The sequence below is a fragment of the Anolis carolinensis genome, unplaced genomic scaffold (assembly GCF_035594765.1).
Source record: "Anolis carolinensis isolate JA03-04 unplaced genomic scaffold, rAnoCar3.1.pri scaffold_7, whole genome shotgun sequence".
Taxonomy (NCBI): domain Eukaryota; kingdom Metazoa; phylum Chordata; class Lepidosauria; order Squamata; family Dactyloidae; genus Anolis; species Anolis carolinensis.
The window spans coordinates 30592772-30614323 of NW_026943818.1; the positions used below are offsets into that span (position 1 = coordinate 30592772).

General features: G+C 44.0%; 3 protein-coding genes across 4 annotated transcripts; 1 reads left to right on the plus strand and 2 right to left on the minus strand.

The window, feature by feature from the left end:
* Positions 1–2145: 2145 nt before the first annotated feature.
* On the plus strand, positions 2146–13545 carry adamtsl5 (ADAMTS like 5). 2 transcript variants are annotated; one of them, XM_062960643.1, is made up of 12 exons: positions 2147–2665; positions 3478–3544; positions 6000–6127; positions 7386–7446; positions 7536–7644; positions 8526–8656; positions 9749–9875; positions 10378–10461; positions 10538–10701; positions 11654–11813; positions 11900–11971; positions 13119–13545. In XM_062960643.1, the coding sequence occupies exons 1-12, from the start codon at positions 2625–2627 to the stop codon at positions 13415–13417; spliced, it is 1443 nt and encodes a 480-aa protein (XP_062816713.1). In that variant the 5' UTR covers positions 2147–2624; the 3' UTR covers positions 13418–13545. The 2 variants fall into 2 exon arrangements, with proteins under 2 accessions (XP_062816712.1, XP_062816713.1); XM_062960642.1 differs by having other exon boundaries at positions 2146–3544.
* LOC134293342 (kelch-like protein 23) lies at positions 11032–16943 on the minus strand. The gene is made up of 3 exons (XM_062960640.1): positions 15902–16943; positions 15373–15790; positions 11032–14984 (listed from the first exon to the last, which is right to left on the minus strand). The coding sequence occupies exons 1-3, from the start codon at positions 16941–16943 to the stop codon at positions 14633–14635; spliced, it is 1812 nt and encodes a 603-aa protein (XP_062816710.1). The 3' UTR covers positions 11032–14632.
* Positions 16944–18418: 1475 nt separating this feature from the next.
* lsm7 (LSM7 homolog, U6 small nuclear RNA and mRNA degradation associated) lies at positions 18419–21508 on the minus strand. Its single transcript, XM_062960651.1, has 3 exons — positions 21355–21508; positions 19453–19524; positions 18419–18813 (listed from the first exon to the last, which is right to left on the minus strand). The coding sequence occupies exons 1-3, from the start codon at positions 21449–21451 to the stop codon at positions 18671–18673; spliced, it is 312 nt and encodes a 103-aa protein (XP_062816721.1). The 5' UTR covers positions 21452–21508; the 3' UTR covers positions 18419–18670.
* Between the last annotated feature and the right edge of the window lie 44 nt (positions 21509–21552).

Consider the following 21552-nt stretch of genomic DNA (forward strand, 5'->3'; position numbering starts at 1 on the left):
AGAGAGAGGAATAATTGCTTTTATCCTATTGCTGCCAGTTAGAAGGCTAAGCTCCTCCAACTTGGTCTCCTAGCAACCCAATAAAAAATAATAAAAAACACTAAAAAAATTAATACAATAAAATACTATAATAAAAATAACTAAAAATAATACAAGAAAATAATAAAAAGATAACTTAGAATAAAATAAAAATTACACAACAATTTTTAACCAATACCACCACCACTTTGCCACAACAACGCGTGGCCGGGCACAGCTAGTATATATATATATAATATATAAGCCCCACTTGCCTCGTTTCCAGCAGACCTCACAATCTCTGAATGTGCCTGCCGTAGATGTGGGCGAAATGTCAGGAGAGAGTGCTGCTTCTGGATCATGGCCACACAGCCCGAAAGACATACAACAACCCTGTGATCCCGGCCATGAAAGCCTTCGACAACACACAATTTATTGCCATAATAATAGTGCTAGGTATAATAGTAAATATAATAATAATAATAATATATTAATATAAGTATACAAGAATAACTACAATAATAAATATAACAATACCATAATAATAGTACTAGCTATAATAGTAAATATAGTATTAATGATTAATATTACAATATACTATAGTAATGTAGATATATGATAAGAATCACTCTAATAATAAATAATAATAATAATAATAATGGCACACTGGGTGCCGTGCCAAAAGATCTCAGCCGGCATTTGGAAACATAGACATTGACAAAATCACCATCTGCCAACTGCAAAAGGCCACCCAACTGGGATCTGAGCACATCATCCGAAAATATATCTCACAGTCCTAGACGCTTGGGAAGTGTTTACTTGTGATTTTGTGATACGAAATCCAGCATATCTATCTTGTTTACTGTGACTAATAATAATAATAATAATAATAATAATAATACATCACACAGTCCTAGACACTTGGGAAGTGTTCGACTTGTGATTTTGTGATACGAAATCCAGCATGTCTATCTTGTTTGCTGTGTCATACAATAAAATAATAATAATAATAATAATAAGAATAAATCCAGCATGTCTATCTTGTTTGCTGTGTCATAAAGTAAAATAATAATAATAATAATAATAATAATAATAATAAAATCCAGCATGTCTATCTTGTTTGCTGTGTCATACAATAAAATAATAATAATAATAATAATAATAATAATAATAATAATAATAATAATAATAATAATAATACATCACACAGTCCTAGACACTTGGGAAGTGTTTGACTTGTGATTTTGTGATATGAAATCCAGCATGTCTATCTTGTTTGCTGTGTCATACAATAAAATAATAATAATAAGAATAAGAATAAGAATAAGAATAAATCCAGCATGTCTATCTTGTTTGCTGTGTCATAAAGTAAAATAATAATAATAATAATAATAATAATAATAAAATCCAGCATGTCTATCTTGTTTGCTGTGTCATAATATAATAATAATAATAATAATAATAATAATAATAATACATCACACAGTCCTAAATGCTTGGGAAGTGTTTGACTTGTGATTTTGTGATACAAAATCCAGCATGTCTATCTTGTTTGCTGTGTCATACAATAAAATAATAATAATAATAATAATAATAATAAAATCCAGCATGTCTATCTTGTTTGCTGTGTCATAATATAATAATAATAATAATAATAATAATAATAATAATAATAATAATAATAATAATACATCACACAGTCCTAAATGCTTGGGAAGTGTTTGACTTGTGATTTTGTGATACAAAATCCAGCATGTCTATCTTGTTTGCTGTGTCATACAATAAAATAATAATAATAATAATAATAATAATAAAATCCAGCATGTCTATCTTGTTTGCTGTGTCATAATATAATAATAATAATAATAATAATAATAATAATAATAATAATAATAATAATACATCACACAGTCCTAAATGCTTGGGAAGTGTTTGACTTGTGATTTTGTGATACAAAATCCAGCATGTCTATCTTGTTTGCTGTGTCATACAATAAAATAATAATAATAATAATAATAATAATAAATCCAGCATGTCTATCTTGTTTGCTGTGTCATAATAATAATAATAATAATAATAATAATAATAATAATAATAATAATAAAATCCAGCATGTCTATCTTGTTTGCTGTGTCATAATATAATAATAATAATAATAATAATAATAATAATACATCACACAGTCCTAGACACTTGGGAAGTGTCCGACTTGTGATTTTGTGATATGAAATCCAGCATGTCTATCTTGTTTGCTGTGTCATACAATAAAATAATAATGGATGTAATGTGTTGTTGACGTGGAAGAGTTAACTGGGCTGTGTCTCCGGCTGGAAGTGAATGATGACACCAGTTGCTGCGGGGCAAGGGGAGGGGAGGGGAGGGAGGGAGGGAGGGAGGGAGCTGGGGAAGGGAGGAAGGAGAGAAAGAACGGAAGGAGAAGGAGGGAAGGAGGGAAGGCCTGTCCCGGGACGCCTTCCCAGGGGATGGGGCGCAGGAGCATGGAGCAAAAGCAGGAGCAGCAGCAACAACAACACCGGAGCAGCTGAGTCCCGGGAGCAGCGGGGCAGCCCTTGACCGCTTGACCGCTTGACCGCCCCCTTGACCCCATGGCCTCCCACAACCAGCCCCACACGCAGGGGCCTCCCACGTGAGTAGCGTTATTATACTACTTCTATTATTATTATTATTGTATTATTATTATTAATATCTTTGTATATTAAAAAAGTGAGTGTTTGTATGTATGTTTGGATGTATGTATGTGGCAGCCGCCACTTCCACAGTCCACTGCAACCGCCACGAGTGACAGACCTGGCCCAAACTCGACACACTTCACCCCCATGACGCACTTTACACCCTGGTGATGTTTGAGGGAGGATGGGCCACGGATGATGGGATTTGCAGTACCTTCACTCATTTCCTGAGACCGCTACGACTGCCGCCAATGACAGAACTGAACCAAACTTAGCACACATATCCCAAATGACACACTTTACACACTGTAGCCGTTTGGGGGAGGATGGGCCACGGATGATGGGATTTGCAGTCCTTTCCATCGCCTCGCCTTCCACAGGCCACTGCGACACCCACCAGTGACGGAACTGGACCAAACTTGACAGACAGAACCCCTATGACCCACATTACACCCTGGTGATGTTTGAGGGAGGATGGGCCACGGATGATGGGATTTGCAGTACCTTCACTCATTTCCCGAGACCGCTACGACTGCCGCCAATGACAGAACTGAACCAAACTTAGCACACACATCCCAAATGACACCCTTTACACACTGTAGCCGTTTGAGGGAGGAGGGACCAAGGATTATGGGATTTGCAGTCCTTTCAAACACAGACCACGGTTACTCTAATTAATGACAGATCATGACCAAACTCGGTCTTTCTCAAATGACCCAGATGAGGGTATTAATATAGTCAAATATAATCATATATTATTTGACCCCAGGTGCCCCTTGACCGGCTGGCGGCTCCTGACCTGCCTGGCTCTCCCATTGGCTGCTGCGGCTGCTCAGGTGAGCCTGGGATCAAGTGGATCTCTTTTGGGGAGGGAGGGGAGGAGGAGGGGGCCTTGCACATGCATGCGCCACATACACGTCATTGTTCCAGGGCTCGCAAGAGGGAGATACGCAGCCCAGATGGAAAATGTGAGGCCCGCGCAAGGGGCCGCCCAGGGCTGCCTCTCCCGGGATTAATGTTGTTGATGGGAGACGCAAATAGGCCTTGCTCGCTCCCGCCTTGGCTGCGAAAGGACGTTCTTGTTGTTGTGTTATTGTGGTCGTTACGTGCCCTTGCCGGCTCAGGGCAGCTCAAGTCAAAGGCACGGCAAGCGCATCCTTGCAACGCTTGTTGTTTCTGGCGCAGGGCGGCCCAAAGGCATCCTTGCCACCGAAAGTGTGTGTGTTGCGGGAGGGTAAAAAAACATCATGAATATGTTGGGGAATAAACATCATCATCATCATCATAACAATAAATGGTACATCCCCAAGTGCAACTGCAGCTGCTGCATTATTGGCAAGGATTTCAGGGCAATTTGTGGAAGGCGAAGGACGCAGCTGTCCGTCCCTTTGGATGCGGATGGAGCCCGGCCAGAAAGACCCCCGGCCTTTGACCTTGGCCGCCTTCAGTCCCAAAGCACATTCTCACGTAGTTGCCCTAGCCATGTAGGCATGCATGTAGGGTGTATATTATGTGTTGTCGAAGGCTTTCATGGCCGGGATCACAGGGTTGTTGTATGTCTTTCGGGCTGTGTGGCCATGTTCCAGAAGCATTCTCTCCTGACGTTTCGCCCACATCTAGGGCAGGCATCCTCAGAGGTGGTGAGGTACCTCACAACCTCTGAGGATGCCTGCCATAGATGTGGGCGAAACGTCAGGAGAGAATGCTTCTGGAACATGGCCACACAGCCCGAAAGACATACAACAACCCGGTGTATATTATTATTGTTATTATTATTATTATTATTATAGTATACACTGTCATTATTTATTGTTATTGCCATTATACTACTTTGTTATCTATTATTCTCATTATTTATTGTTATTACCATTATACTACTTTGTTATCTATTATTCTCATTATTTATTGTTATTACCATTATACTACTTTGTTATCTATTATTCTCATTATTTATTGTTATTACCATTATACTACTTTGTTATCTATTATTCTCATTATTTATTGCTATTACCATTATACTACTTTGTTATCTATTATCATTACAGCAGAGTCTCACTTATCCAACATAAACGGGCCGACAGAACGTTGGATAAGCGAATATGTTGGATAATAAGGAGAGATTAAGAAAAGCCTATTAAACATCAAAATAGGTTATGATTTTACAAATTAAGCACCAAAACATCATGTTTCACAACAAATTTGACAGAAAAAGTAGTTCATTATAGATTAATGCAATGTAGTAATTAATGCATTTACGAATTTAACACCAAAATATCACAATATATTGAAAATATTGACTACAAAAATGCGTTGGATAATCCAGAACGTTGGATAAGTGAGACTCTACTGTATTTATTTTTATTGCCATTATACTACTTTGTTATCTATTATTATCATTATTTATTGTTATTGTCATTATACTTTGTTATCTATTATTCTCATTATTTATTGTTATTGCCATTATATTAGTTTATCTATTATTATCACTATTTATAGTTATTGCCATCATACTACTTTGTTATCTATTATTATTATTTATTGTTATTGTCATTATATTACTTTGTTATCTATTATTATCATTATTTATTGTTATTGCCATTATACTAGTTTGTTATCTATTATTCTCATTATTGTCTTGTCGAAGGCTTTCATGGCCGGGATCACAGGGTTGTTGTACGTATTCTGGGCTGTATGGCCATGTTCCAGAAGCATTCTCTCCTGACATTTCGCCCACATCGATGGCAGGCATCCTCAGAGGCTGTGAGGCAAGGGAAGGAATATATATATATATCTGTGGAAAGTCCAGGGTGAGAGAAGACTCTTGTCAGTTGGAAGCCAGCATGAATGTTGCAGTTAATCACCTTAATTAGCATTGGAAAGTTTCTGTCTCTTGCCTGGGAGGGAACCTTTGTTCAGAGTCATTAGTCATCCCTGGAGCTCCTCTGCCCTCAGAGTGTTGCTTCCCATCTACTGTTCTGATTTTTGAGTTTTGTAATACTGTGAGCCAGATATTTACATTCATGCTGGCTTCCAACTGACAAAGAATTCTTCTCTCACCCTGGACTCTCCACAGATATAGATCTATAAACCTTCCTTGCCGAGTTTCTCCATGCCTCACAACCTCTGAGGATGCCTGCCATAGATGTGGGCGAAACGTCAGGAGAGAATGCTTCTGGAACGTGGCCACACAGCCCGAAAGACATACAACAACCCTATTATCATTATTATTTGTGGATGATGATGACGACGACGATGGTCACTCATGTTGCCTTCTTTCCTTCCCGCAAGTAGGGTCCGGACCCCAGGCGGACGGGGGGCGGCGGAGGCGGAGGGGGTTCGTGGGGTCCGTGGGGGCCCTGGAGCCCCTGTTCCGGCACCTGCGGAGGGGGGGCCTCCTTCCGCACCCGGCCCTGCCTACGGTGAGTCTGCCTGGGCACTCCTACCCCTCCTCCCCCAGGCCCAATGGGGAGTTCCTGTTCCTTCCAAGAGCCTGAGACAGGGCTGAGCCTCTACATTTCTCCTGAGAGGCCTTTTAGGACTTGGGGGCGGAGCTAGGGGCGGGGCCTCCTTCCAAGAGCCTGAGACAGGGCTGAGCCTCTACATTTCTCCTGAGAGGCCTTTTAGGACTTGGGGGCGGAGCTAGGGGCGGGGCCTCCTTCCAAGAGCCTGAGACAGGGCTGAGCCTCTACATTTCTCCTGAGAGGCCTTTTAGGACTTGGGGGCGGAGCTAGGGGCGGGGCCTCCTTCCAAGAGCCTGAGACAGGGCTGAGCCTCTACATTTCTCCTGAGAGGCCTTTTAGGACTTGGGGGCGGAGCTAGGGGCGGGGCCTCCTTCCAAGAGCCTGAGACAGGGCTGAGCCTCTACATTTCTCCTGAGAGGCCTTTTAGGACTTGGGGGCGGAGCTAGGGGCGGGGCCTCCTTCCAAGAGCCTGAGACAGGGCTGAGCCTCTACATTTCTCCTGAGAGGCCTTTTAGGACTTGGGGGCGGAGCTAGGGGCGGGGCCTCCTTCCAAGAGCCAGAGACAGGGCTGAGCCTCTACATTTCTCCTGAGAGGCCTTCTAGGCCTAGAGGGCGGGGCTAGGGAATGGGGCGGGGCCTCCTTCCAAGAGCCTGAGACAGGGCTGAGTCTCTACATTTCTCCTTTGAGGCCTTTTAGGACTAAAGGGCGGGGCTAGGGGCGGGGCCTCTTCCCAAGAGCCTCTGTATACCTCCCCTGAGGCACTTGTTAGAACCCGGGATCGGGGTATAGAGGTCCCGCCCCCTCCTCTAGCCCCTCCCCCTGTCTCCAGGACATAGAAGCTCAGCCCTATCTCAGAGCTCGTAACTCCATCCATCCCAGCCCTGCCTCTTGGACTAGCCCCGCCCTGTGGAGCAGAAGCCACGCCCACCTCTCTAAGCCACGCCTCCTTTCCAGTCATATTTTTTTTCTGGAAAGGGGGCGGCAGGCCAAATAAGTTTGGGAACCACTGGACGAGACCATAAAGAACCGGGGGAATGACAATAATAATAATAATAATGTCATAGATAATAATAATTTTTTATAGATAATAATAAATTAAATAAAATCATAAAAGGCATGACACTTTCTTTGATGTACTTGGGGGGCTTCACTGTCACCCTTTTAGGGTCCCCACAATTGTGGTTGTTGTTGTTGTTGTTGTGCTTGCTGACCCAGGTTCCCGGAGGAGCAGCCCTGCCCGGGGCCCCCCCGCCAGTACCGCGCCTGCAGCCTGGAGGTAGGGGAGACCCCCACCATAATAAGGGGCAGGGTCCCCGGGGGCCACGCCGCGTCCTGCACCCCATTCCTCCCTTCTGTCTCCGCCAGGACTGCCCGCCGGGCTCGGTGCCCTTCCGCGACCTCCAGTGCAGCCTCTACGACGGGAAGCCCCTCCCGGGGGGCCGGGACCCCTACCAGTGGGTCCCCTTCCACGGAGGTGAGGGAGGGGCCCCCAAAGGCCATCTAGACAGGGATTCCGGCCACGAAAGCCTTCGCTGTAATCATTGTGATCTATCTATATATATAAATGACTGATGGCATCACGGCGACCCAGAAAACAACAAAACGACAGGCCCCCCAAACTCGAAATTTGACAACACAACCCATCATCCACGCCTCTAGGTTGATACAACGAAAAGAAAAGAAAAATAAAGTCCTACTTAGAGGGAGAGCAATAATTGTTTTTATCCAATGGCTGCCACTTAGAAGGCTAAGCTCCGCCCACTTGGTCTCCTAGCAACCCACTCAGCCCAGTGTTAATAAAAGAATAAAATAAATACAAATAATACAATAAAAATAATTTAAAACACTAAAAATTATTACAATAAAATACTATAACAAAATAACTAAAAATAATACAACAAAATAATAAAATATAATAAATAAAAAAGATAAGTTACAATAAAATTAATTAAAAAAATACAAATAACGTCAAATAAAAATTCCACAACAACTTTTAATCAAAACCACCACCACTTTGCCACAGCAACGCGTGGCTGGGCACGGCTAGTATATATATAAAAGGATAGTGGCGTTTCGACCTAGGACAAAACAACAAAACTACACATCCCAGAAACACTAAACTTGGCAGCACAACCCCTCATCCATGCCTCTACGTTCATACATCAAAAAGCTCCAGAAAACAGACAGGCTTTGAGGCTGCAAGGCTATTCACTGCCATTCCACCAGGCCAAGAAAGGATTCCCGTAAGCCACAGCAACACGTGGCCGGGCACAGCTAGTGTACTAATATAGTATAAGAATCCCACCACAATATATATTACAATAACGCGATATAACGAGTGTGTAACCCTTGCAGCGCCCGACCCGTGCGACCTGGCCTGCCTGGCCCGCGGACACCACTTCTACTACAACTTCGGACGCGTCCTGGACGGAACGCGCTGCGGCGGAACCACGTCCCGGGACCTCTGCATCAGCGGGCGCTGCTGGGTGAGCGGGTGCCACCACGTCCGTCCTTGTTTACATCATGTTGCTTTTCTATCACTACAACTATATTATATATTATTATTGTTGTTGGAATTCGTATATTATTCATATTATTATTATATTATTATCGTTCGTGGTGTTATGTTAATACAAATTATTATCATATTATTACAATATTATTTATATAACATTCATTATTATTTATATTATTTATGTTACATTATATTATTATATTCAATATTATTTATTTTATTATATTATATTATTATTGGTGTTGTTATATTGTTATTATTATATTTTATAACATTGCCTATTTATATTATTTCATATTATATTATTGGTGTTGTATTATTATTATTATTATATTCCTTATTGTTTATATTATTTTATATTATATTACTGTTGGCGTTCTTATATTATTATTCATATTATTACTATATTATTATTGTTGGTGGTGGTGTTATGTTATTACAAATTATTATTATATTATTACAATATTATTTATATAACATTCATTACCATTTATATCATTATTTATATTATTATATTATCATATTATTATTATTGGTGTTGTTATATTGTTATTATATTTTATAACATTACCTATTTATATGTTCATATTATATTATTGGTGTTATATTATTATATTCCTTATTGTTTATATTATTTTATCTTATATTACTGTTGGTGTTATTATTATTATGTATATTGTTATTTTATATTACATTATATTATTACTATTATTATAATATTTAATATTATTCATATTATAATATATTGTTATTACTGGTGTTATATTATTATTATTATATTCCTTATTGTTTATATTATTTTATATTATATTACTGTTGGTATTATTATTATTATTATGTATATTGTTATTTTATTTTTATTATATTATTACTATTATTATAATAATAATTAATATTATTTATAATATTATATTATTACTGGTGTTATTATTATAAATTTATAGTATTCATTATGTTTATATTTTTATATTATTGTTGGTGCTGTTATATAAATTATTATTCTATATTAGTAGTATTATTTATATAACATTATTATTTACATTGTTCTATATTCTTATGCTAGCGAGCGGGCTGTGACGGGACGCTGGGCCCGGAGGCGGGGCGAGAGGACGCCTGCGGCGAGTGCAACGGCCGGAACGCCAGCTGCGAGCGGGTGGAGGGGGTCTTCCGGGAGGCCGTCCCGCCCGCCGGTGATTGACAGGCGCCCCCCGCCCGTCTGCCCCGCCCCCCAGGGTGAATGCTTTGGCTTTGGCTCCTCCGCTCCCCCCTCCTTCCCTCCCTCCCTCCCTCTTTCTCACGGATTAATCCTCCCTTCACTCCCTCCGTCCTGAGACCTAATCTCATCTCACGGGAAAACTCCCCATCGGCTGAACGTCGATTCCCAAGAGAACTGGACGTTTCCCTTGTTCAGGAACTAACATTGGAATCCAAAACAAGACAGGGAGACACCATCAAATCCCTCCCGACTGATACGCCCCGTCCTGGTGCCATTTTCCCCTCGTTGGGTGGCAGACCCCCCCCCCCCGGACCCCCGAAATCTCGCTCCTTTCGCCCCCTTGGCGCCATGCTAACGCTAACGCTGCTGCTGAGAGCACCGCCCCCTCCCCCACACCTCAACATACACCCCTCCCCCTCCGGCGACCCTTGCCCTTTGACCTCCCTCGCCTTTTCTGACCCCTCCTTTTCTGACAGGCTTCTTTGGCTACAAGAACATGACCCGGATCCCGCCCGGCGCGAGGCACATCAAGGTCACCGACCGAAGCCGCAACTACCTGGGTAAGTGGAGACCCAAGGGCTCGCGGATCGGGGCCAAAGAGTTGCCCTTTGACCCTCCCTCTGCCCCCCAACACAGCCCTGATGGACGCCCAGCAGCGCTTCCTGCTCAACGGGGACTGGACGGTTGACCGGCCGGGCCTTTACCCCGCAGTCGGGACCGAGGTGCGCTATTCCCGCACGGCCGACGTCCTGGAGACCCTGGAGGCCCCCGGCCCCACCCGGGAGGAGCTGACCGTCATGGTGAGAGAGACCTTTGCCCTTAAAGGGAGAGTGAGAGCTCCAGCTCCCTTCAGAAACGACATTCGGCAAATGGGGAGTTTTCCCGAGAAGCTAGATTAGGCCTGAGAACAGAGGGAGTGAGAAATAGACTAGTTAAACCAGGGGTCCTCAAACTTTTAAAGCAAAAAACCGGTCCACAATCCTTCATTTGAAAAAAAATACGAAGAAATTCCTATGCACACTGCACATGTCGTATTTGTAGTGCAAAACAACAACAACAACAATGAAAGAACAATACAATATTTAAAAATGAAAACAATTTTAACCAACATACATTTATCAGGATTTCAATGGAAATTGTGGGCCTGCTTCTGGCCAATGAGATAGTCAAGTTAATTAGGGTTGTTGTTGTTGTTGTTGTTGTGTGCCTTCAAGTCATTTCAGACTTTGGGTGAGCCTAAGTCTAAAATTAATTATTCATTTACTTACTACATTTATTTACTACATTTATATCCCACCCTTCTTACTCAGAACAGCTGTATGTACATACAATATATATCAGCATAACACAATATTAGCATTATACATTACTATATTGAACTATACCGCTATACTGTAATACTATATGTAATATATAACATATAATTAATATTATTATATGGTATTATTATTAGTATTATATTGTATAACATTATAATATTTTTATCAATATTATATGTATATACAATATATTATTAAAACTGATATAAAAATATTATATTATAAAACTGAGGGCGGGGCCAGGTAAATGTACTTTGAGGGCCGCATTCGGCCCGCGGGCCATAGTTTGGGGACCCCTGAGTTAGACGTTCTCAGAGAATTTGTGATAAAACCTTGAAGCCCAGGTGCGTCCGGTATGATCTCATGGCTTCACCACTCCCAGAGTTCATGATTCAGGTCTTCCCAAGTTTCCTCCGCTCTCCCCACCCGCCAGGTCCTCTTCCAGGCGCCCAACCCGGGCGTCGAGTTCGAGTTCTGGGTCCCGAAGGAGGGCGGCCGCGGCCCTAGTCCGTTGCGGCGGCAGCAGCAGACCCGGGAGGCCCAGGCAGAGCGGCCCCCGGAGGCCCCCGCGGCCACAGCGCCCCCCCAGCGAGGTAGGCCCCCGACGCCATCCCCATTCCCTGTGTGTTTTCATCCGTTTCGGGTGGCGGCGCAACTCCGTTCCGTTCCTGTTTTGCAGAACGTTGTGGCGAGTGCCCGGCGGCGAAAGGGAAGTCCCGGCGCCTGCACCACTACTGCAGCAGCGACTTCGGTGAGTCATTGGCTCGATCGAGCGCCATTAACTTTCCGCCGGAACAGTACCTATTCATCTACTCTTTTATATATTACCCTTTTATATATATAGATAGATAGATAGATTATTATTATATCATTCTATTATTATTCTATTGATATTGTAGGATATTATATTATTACTATTATATTATTATTATATTATTCATTATTCATGACTACATTGAAACTAGCATAGAGAGTTTAGTGTTTCCGGGATGTGTAGTTTTGTTGTTTTGTCCTAGGCCAAAATGCCATTACCCTTTTATATATATAGATAGATATAGATTATTATTATATCATTCTATTATTATTCTATTAATATTGTAGGATATTATATTATTACTATTATATTATTCAATATTCATGACTACATTGAAACTAGAATAGAGAGTTTAGTGTTTCTGGGATGTGTAGTTTTGTTGTTTTGTCCTAGGCCGAAATTTCATTACCCTTTTATATATATAGATATAATGGAGCAACACCAACAATCATAATATAATATCATAATATAAATAATACTAAAATATCAATATAGAGTCTCACTTATCCAAGCTGAACGGGCCTGCAGAAGCTTGGATAAGTGAATATCTTGGATAATAAGGATGAGAGGTTGTGCTGCCAAGTTTAGTGTTTCTGGGGTGTGTAGTTTTGTTGTTTTGTCCTAGACCGAAATGCCATTACACTTTTATATGTATAGATATAGATTATTATTATATCATGCTATTATTATTCTATTAATATTGTAGGATATTATATTATTACTATTATATTATTCATTATTCATGACTACATTGAAACTAGAATAGAGAGAGTTTAGTGTTTCCGGGATGTGTAGTTTTGTTGTTTTGTCCCAGGCCGAAACGCCACTACCCTTTTATATATATAGATAGACGAAACGCCACTACCCTTTTATATATATAGATAGAATGCAGAGATAGTTTCTGTGTTTACAATCTCCTCGTTCCTGATCGCAAGGCCCGGAATGCATTCACGGGGAGGCGTCTCGCTCTATTTGGCGCCCGAACTGGGGCACACGGGAGCCCTCCATCGCCCGGCTTTGGATCTGTCATTCCATACCGATCGTGTCTTTATCATATCGTATGTCATGTGTCCTTCCCGCCTAGTCTTCCGTGCGCAGATCCTGTCCCGGCGGTCGGTGGGGCGGGAGACACGCTACGACCTGCGTGTGGTGGAGACGTACCGCAACCGCTTCCCGCTCGAGCGCCGGGAGTTCGCCTGGGCGGCCGGGCCCTGCGCCTGCCCCCTGCTGGAGGAGGGGCGCCACTACCTGCTCATGGCCCGGCGCCACGTCAACTTCGAGGGGACGCTCAACCGCCTCCTGCTGCCCCGGGGGGGCTACGCCCGGCCGTGGACCCCCCGCGAGGACCGCCAGGCCCGGCAGCTGGCCGGGAGGTGCCCCTGAGGAGGCCCGGGAGGTGGACACTTGACCACTGGGCGCGTTGGCCGAACCAGGAGGAGACCCCAGTCCTGCAGGAGACCTGCTTATTGTCTATCTTGAGTGGTAATAAATGTATTATATTATTATTATTATTATAGCAGTATTTTCTCCTTGTTTCGTTCCGCCTGCATCTGTGGCTACTGGCATCTCCAGAGGACTTGAGAGTGGTCAAGCAAGTGGAGTATCTATCTATCTATCTATCTATCTGTGGAGGAAAAAATGACCTTCTTCCTGAGGCTCCCATTTATTTATTATTTACAATATTTATATTTATTTATACTTATTATTTATAGCATTTATATTCCGCGAGACAGGATAGGCAACAGAGGTATCATGTCGGCAATTTTCCCAACTTCGGCGTCCTTGGAGGTTGTGCTCGGTTCCGGCCACAGGGGGGCGCTGTCGCTCCATCCGCTACGACGAGCCCTCGGTCACAGACTTTCCTCCTTGTTCTTTGATCGCCGGCATTTGCGGTGTTTTCCTTTTAGGGTGCCGTCAAATACCTCCCTGCTTAATTTGGTGGACAGTGAGCTGGGCCGACGGTCGGGTGCTCACCCCGACCCATTTAAGTGGTACCTAATTTCTCAACTTGCCGCTCACGGCTGTTTTTGGACTGTTTGAGGTGAGCTGATGGTCAGGTGCTCACCCCGACTCACTTAAGTGGTACCTAATTTCTCTACTCGCCGCTCGGACTGTTTAGGTGGACAGTGAGCTGGGCTGACGATCGGGTGCTCATCCCGAACCATTTAAGTGGTACCTAATTTCTCTACTCGCCACTCACGGCTGTTTTCAGACTGTTTGGGTGGACAGTGAGTTGAGTTGATGGTCAGGTGCTCGCCCCGACCCATTTATGTTGTGCCTAATTTCTCTACTCGCCACTCACAGCTGTTTTCGGACTGTGTAGCTGAGCTGACGATCGGGTGCTCACCCCAACCCGCTTAAGTTGTGCCTAATTTCTCTACTCGCCGCTCGGACTGTTTAGGTGGACAGTGAGCTGGGCTGACAATCGGGTGCTCACTCCGACCCATTTACATTGTGCCTAATTTTTCTACTCGCCACTCACAGCTGTTTTCAGACTGTGTAGCTGGGCTGACGGTTGGGTGCTCACCCCGACCCGAGCTTCGAACTCGGTTGGTAGAGATGTATTGCATCCGCTCTTCCTCTTCGGACAGTCGGCGGTCAGTGCCAGGTCCCGAAGCAGCGCACCGTGGCCGCGGCCTGGATGGGGAGCGGGCAGGGGACTTGGGGGTCCAGCTCCCGGCAGCGGAGGGGGGGCTCCAGGTAGGGGTCCAGGAGCAGCAGGTTGGGCCGCTGGCTGTTGCCCTGCCGCTGCCCCAGGAGGTAGAGGCGCCCATTGGCGGCCACGCAGGCCTTGAAGAAGCCCCGGCCCAGGCGGGTCCCGCCCTGCCCGTCCTCTTCGCCCTCCCCGCCCTCGAGGGGGGTCCACTCGCCCGTGTCCGTCTCCAGCCGCAGGGCCCCCCCGCCCACCGTGAAGAGACCCCCGTTCAGGGCCGCCGCGCAGAGGTCGTACCTGGGCGAGAGAGGAGAAACGCCTCAATACCTGGCGGAGGTGGCCTGTTTAGTTTTGTTGTTTTGTCCTAGGCCGAAACGCCATTACCCTTTTATATATATAGATAGATATAGATTATTATTATATCATTCTATTATTATTCTATTAATATTGTAGTATATTATATTATTACTATTATATTATTCATTATTCATGACTACATTGAAACTAGAATAGAGAGAGTTTAGTGTTTGTGGGGTGTTTAGTTTTGTTGTTTTGTCCTGGGCCGAGATCTCATTACCTTGGGGTCCTTATTCTGACACCCCGGTGCTGCCCTCCTGTTCCTCCCACCCCTCCCCCTTGGGGCCACCCCACCCCCCACCCAGGGGGCCATTCCACCCCTCCTCACCGGGGGAGCGGGGAGCGGGCGACCACGTCCCAGGCGTCGGCGAGCGTGTCCAGGCGCTGCACGGCGGGGCAGACGCTCCCGCTCTCGTCCAGGCCGCCCACCACGAAGAGCAGCCGGGACCCGACCCCGGCGGCGGCGGCCCTCTCGACGGGTCGGGCCATGGGGCTGGCGCTGCGCCAGGTGGCCTCCCCGGGGGCCAGGCTCTCCACGTCGGGCGTCAGGGGCCCCCCGTCCAGGGCGCCCCCCGCCACGAAGAGCCGGCCCCCCACCCCGGCCGCGCAGTGGCTATGCCGGGCCGTCCGCAGCGGGGGGCCCTCCTCCCAGCGGTCCTCCCAGCTGCTGTAGGACAGAACCCCATCTGTCGGGGACCACGTCCACTCCTCCCGCGTGAAGCCGCCCGTCACGTACAGCAGGTCGCCTGGAAGGATCACAGGAAATATTTGCCATCCGAACCGGGAGGTCTCGGCTTGTACCCCCCGCCTGTACTTGTACCCCCCGCCTCAGCTTGTACCCCCCAGTGTTGGGTTACCTACGGCGGCCACGGCGTACTGGGTGAGGTTCCTGCGCAGGAGCGGAGCACAGTTCCGCCAGGCGCCCGTCCTGGGCTGGAAGCGGAGGAGCTGCTGCTGCTCGTGGTCGTGCCTCCCGGCCAGGACCAGGACATCCTCGTGGCCCCGCTCGGCACAGGGGCCCCTCTTGCCCGGGGCCCAGCTCTGGGGCAGGTGGGCGTTCAGCTTCCGCAAAAGACGGGCCTCGAGGACGTTGTTGCCGGTGCCGTCGCGGATGAGCCGGTCCAGGCAGGGGAGGCTGAGGCAGGGTCCGCGCACCAGCGCCACGAGGTTGAGGAAGTGCTTCTCGCGGACGGCGGGCTCCGCGTTAACCCAGCGCAGCAGCGCCTCCAGGACCCGGTCCTCGCGCGACACGAACAACCAGTCGCTGCGCATCAGGGCGGACAGAGACTCCGGGGAGAGAGCGAGCATCTCGTCAAGTGCGGCCACCTCCTCAAAGTGGGTCAGGGCCACTCCGCGGGAGGCCGAGAACAACCATGGGCAGGAGAAGCGCTCGGCAAAGGCCATCAGGCCCAGGCAGTTGTCTACCCTCAGTTCTCGTTCCAGGAAGGCCTCGCAACACCGCTTGGGCCGCTCCAGCGCCAGGAAGTCGGCCGCCTCCAGTAGAGAAGCCACATTGGTTCGGGAAATGGCCAGTGGGATTCCAGTTTGGATACAGGAGAGCAGGACCCCGAAGGGCTCGGCTTCAACGCCATGGAGGCGGATGTGTTTCTGACAGCGTTCCCGGAAGGGACCCCCGAAGAACAGGGCCTGGAAGTAGCGGCTGTGTTGGGAGAGCGCCCCCCGGTTGGCCGGGAAGAGCCCACCGCCCACCTCCAGCACCACGTCCGTCGCCGGAGCAGCTTCCTCCATTACTGTAAACAGACTCCCTCCCCTCCCTCCTTGGCAAGAGACCACCAACTGGGACGGAATTAGAACCCGGCAGGTGACTCTGGCTCTAAAAATAGAGCTTCCTCGCGCAGGGAAGAAGAAGATGGGAGCAGGAAGGAAGGATCTATCCATTTCTCTTGCGGGAAGAAGCACTTGCAACAGACGGAGACGCACCAGCAGGACAACAAGTGGTGGCGTTGAGCCAGGCAAGCAAGGGAGGCATAATTCCAGTTAAAATGCTACATTGGTGCGGGAAATGGCCAGAGGGATTCCCGCTTGTATGCAGGAGAGCAGGACTCCAGGGAAAGACCCATTCGCCCTGGTGAGTCTCAATAATAATAATAATAATAATAATAATAATAATAACTGGCACAACAAAACATTGCATGGAAAGTTCCTTGACAAAATTGAAGGAAAAGCTAATACGGAGAGGACCTGGCTCTGGCTCACAAATGGGACCCTGAAGAAGGAGACAGAAGGCCTGATCCTTGCAGCCCAGGAGCAAGACATCAGGACAAAGGCAATTCAGGCCAAGATCGAAAAATCAGCTGATGACACCAAATGCAGACTCTGCAAGGAAACCGACGAAACCATGGATCATATCCTCAGCTGCTGTAAGAAAATTGCACAGACAGACTACAAACAGAGGCACAACTATGTGGCCCAAATGATTCACTGGAACTTATGCCTCAAGTACCACCTCCCAGCAGCAAAGAACTGGTGGGATCACAAATCTGCAAAAGTATTGGAAAATGAGCACGCCAAGATACTGTGGGACTTCCGAATCCAGACTGACAAAGTTCTCAAGATTGAACTTCAAAGACTCTGGCAGAAACCAGTGCACGTGGTCCTGGTGGTGATGGGCACACTGGGTGCCGTGCCAAAAGATCTCAGCCGGCATTTGGAAACAATAGACATCGACAAAATCACGATCTGCCAACTGCAAAAGGCCACCCTAATGGGATCTGTGCGCATCATCCGAAAATACATCACACGGTCCTAAACACTTGGCAAGTGTTTGACTTGTGATTTTGTGATATGAAATCCAGCATGTCTATCTTGTTTGCTGTGTCATGCAATATAATAATAATAATAATAATAATAATAATAATAATAATAATAATAATAGTAATAATAATAATACATAATAAGGGGACTCGGGGTGGCTTACAGCAAAATCAGATACAAAACAATGATAAAATAAAATATGAAACATCAAAGAACAATAATAAAAACCAATAATAATATATACACAGCAGCTGAAAAAACACAGTATTAAAACATCACAATGAAGTTGCAATGAGGTCTCAAGGGTTTCGAGTGTGTCTGGACTGCAACGCTCGTCACCAACACAACACAACTGCATGTGGGCTGGGGATGGTCAGGTGTCTAGTCGGACTTCCGTGGGGCGTTTTAAGGACCTTTTTGGGTATTGAGAGACCCGATTGGGCACAAAGGGGTGTCCTGAGACACTTTGCATCCAAACAACAAGAAGCAACCCACTTCAGAAACAGGGCCGAGGTTCTTCTTCCGAACCCGCAAAGAGGATGTCTGCTCGGGTGAAGACTCTAATATCCCAAAGCCTTACAAACAGAGAAGCACGCAAGGCCGTTGAGGGAAGGTTTATTACTATTTTAGAACAGAGGGAAAAAACCAAGAAATTGTTCTCGATTCGAGCCCGACTCTAGGGCTCAACAGTAACAAATCATAACACAAACCCAACCAGAAAACAAAGAAGCACCAACAAGGGGAGTGTCTTTGTATTCTTTGTCCAAGAGGGAAAATTTCTCCCCAATTTGGGTGCTGTTTCCCGACCTCAAGACTTCCTCGGCTGCCCAGTGTCCTAGCCGGCCCGTATACTAGCCGTCCTGCTGCTGGACGAAGGGGTTGGGGATGGCCTCCATGCCGTCCTGGGGGCAGATCAGGACCACCGAGGTCCCTCGGCAGACCACCAGCCCCAGCGGGCGCGTGTCCTCCGTCAGCTTGTACTGGTCGTCCGGGTCTGGGCGGGAGGGAGGGAGGGAGGGAGCGTTACCATGGGGACACGCACTTCCTGGCCCCCCAAACGGGTCCCCACCCTCTTTTGGGACCCACAGACAGCGAGATGCAGAGCCGGCCACAAAGCGAGTGCAGAGAAGAGCAAACCACAGACCACCGACTACAATACCACATGCATTATTATCTATATATATAAAAGGGTAATGGCGTTTCGGCCTAGGACAAAACAACAAAACTACAAATCCCAGAAACACTAAACTTGGCAGCACAACCCCTCATGCCTCTAGATTCATACAACAAAAAGAAAAGAAAAATAAAGTCCTAATTAGAGGGAGAGGAATAATTGTTTTTTATCCAATTGCTGCCAGTTAGAAAGCTAAGCTCCGCCCACTTGGTCTCCTAGCAGCCCAGTCAGCCCAGGGGACAGGCAGAGTTAGGCCTCACTTAGGCCTCTTCCACACTGCCTATAAAATACAGATTATGTGATTTGCACTGGACAGCAAAGATGCAGAGACAGCCACAAAGCGGAGTCCACGACATGCGAGTGCGGAGAAGAGCAAACCACAGACCACCGACTACAATACCACATGCATTATTATATATTATACATTATACATTATGCCCTCCTGCCTGCTTGGCTCACCTCTCATGTACTCGATGGTCCCGTCCAGCACCAGGTTGAGGAGCGGGTCAAAGCCTTTCAGGACGCCACTGGCTGCGAGGACGGAAAGGAAGCAAGAAAGGGTTGGAAATATCATTATATATGCAGTCATATTTATTATTAATACATGTATCACTATATTTATTATTATTGCTATATTATTTTCATATTTATTTATCATTCTATTAATTATATTGCTATATTATCATTATGCTATTTATTAGTAAATAAGTAAGTAAGCAAGTAAAAGTTTATTTGTATACCGCCCTCTCTCCCGGAAGGGACTCAGGGCGGTTTCCAATATAAAATCAGCATAAAACATTGTACAATAAAACACTAAAAACACTATAAGAATTAAAAACAAAAACAAAACATAACAATTGACTAAAACAATCACATAAGCAGAAGGAATATAATCACTATTATATTCCTATTTATTACTATATTATTGTATACTTATTCTATTTATAATTATATTTATTATAGTTATATTACTACATTTATCACTATATTATAATAATATTTATCATTATTTTATTTATTATACTATTTATTGTTGCATTTATTATTATTGTATAAGGATATTACTATATATTATTATTATTATTATTCATAGCCATTATGTTATATTATTATTATTATTACTCTACTTATCATTGCCATTATATGATTATTATTATTAGTACTGTACTTATCATTGCCATTATGTTATATTATTATTATTATTATTATTATTATTACTCTACTTATCATTGCCATTATATTATTATTATTATTACTCTACTTATCATTGCCATTATATGATTATTATTATTAGTACTGTACTTATCATTGCCATTATGTTATATTATTATTATTATTATTATTATTATTACTCTACTTATCATTGCCATTATGTTTTATTATTATTATTATTCTACTTATCATTGCCATTATATTATTATTATTATTACTCTACTTATCATTGCCATTATATTATTATTATTATTACTCTACTTATCATTGCCATTATATGATTATTATTATTAGTACTGTACTTATCATTGCCATTATGTTATATTATTATTATTATTATTATTATTACTCTACTTATTGCCATTATGTTTTATTATTATTATTATTCTACTTATCATTGCCATTATGTTATATTATTATTATTATTATTATTATTATTATTATTATTACTCTACTTATCATTGCCATTATATTATTATTATTATTACTCTACTTATCATTGCCATTATATGATTATTATTATTATTACTCTACTTATCATTGCCATTATGTTATATTATTATTATTATTATTATTACTCTACTTATCATTGCCATTATATTATTATTATTATTACTCTACTTATCATTGCCATTATATGATTATTATTATTATTACTCTACTTATCATTGCCATTATGTTATATTATTATTATTATTATTATTACTCTACTTATCATTGCCATTATATTATTATTATTATTACTCTACTTATCATTGCCATTATATGATTATTATTATTATTACTCTACTTATCATTGCCATTATGTTATATTATTATTATTATTATTATTATTATTATTATTACTCTACTTATCATTGCCATTATGTTTTATTATTATTATTACTCTACTTATCATTGCCATTATATGATTATTATTATTATTACTCTACTTATCATTGCCATTATGTTATATTATTATTATTATTATTATTATTATTACTCTACTTATCATTGCCATTATATTATTATTATTATTACTCTACTTATCATTGCCATTATATGATTATTATTATTAGTACTGTACTTATCATTGCCATTATGTTATATTATTATTATTATTAAATTAATTGTCTCGTTTCTTCCGCTCGCTTTCCCCGTCCCGCTCACCTTCCCTCCCGCCCTGGAACTTGACGCGGATGGCCTTGTCGATGTACTTGGAAAGATCCAAGATGCTCTCCTTCTTCTTCTTCTCCTTGTCCGCCATCTTCCTCCCCTCACGCGTCTCTTCCGCTCCGCGCCCGATCCTCTCCTCCAATCAGCGCCTCGCCTTCTCGCCAAGTCCCGCCCTCTCTCCCCCTATCCTGC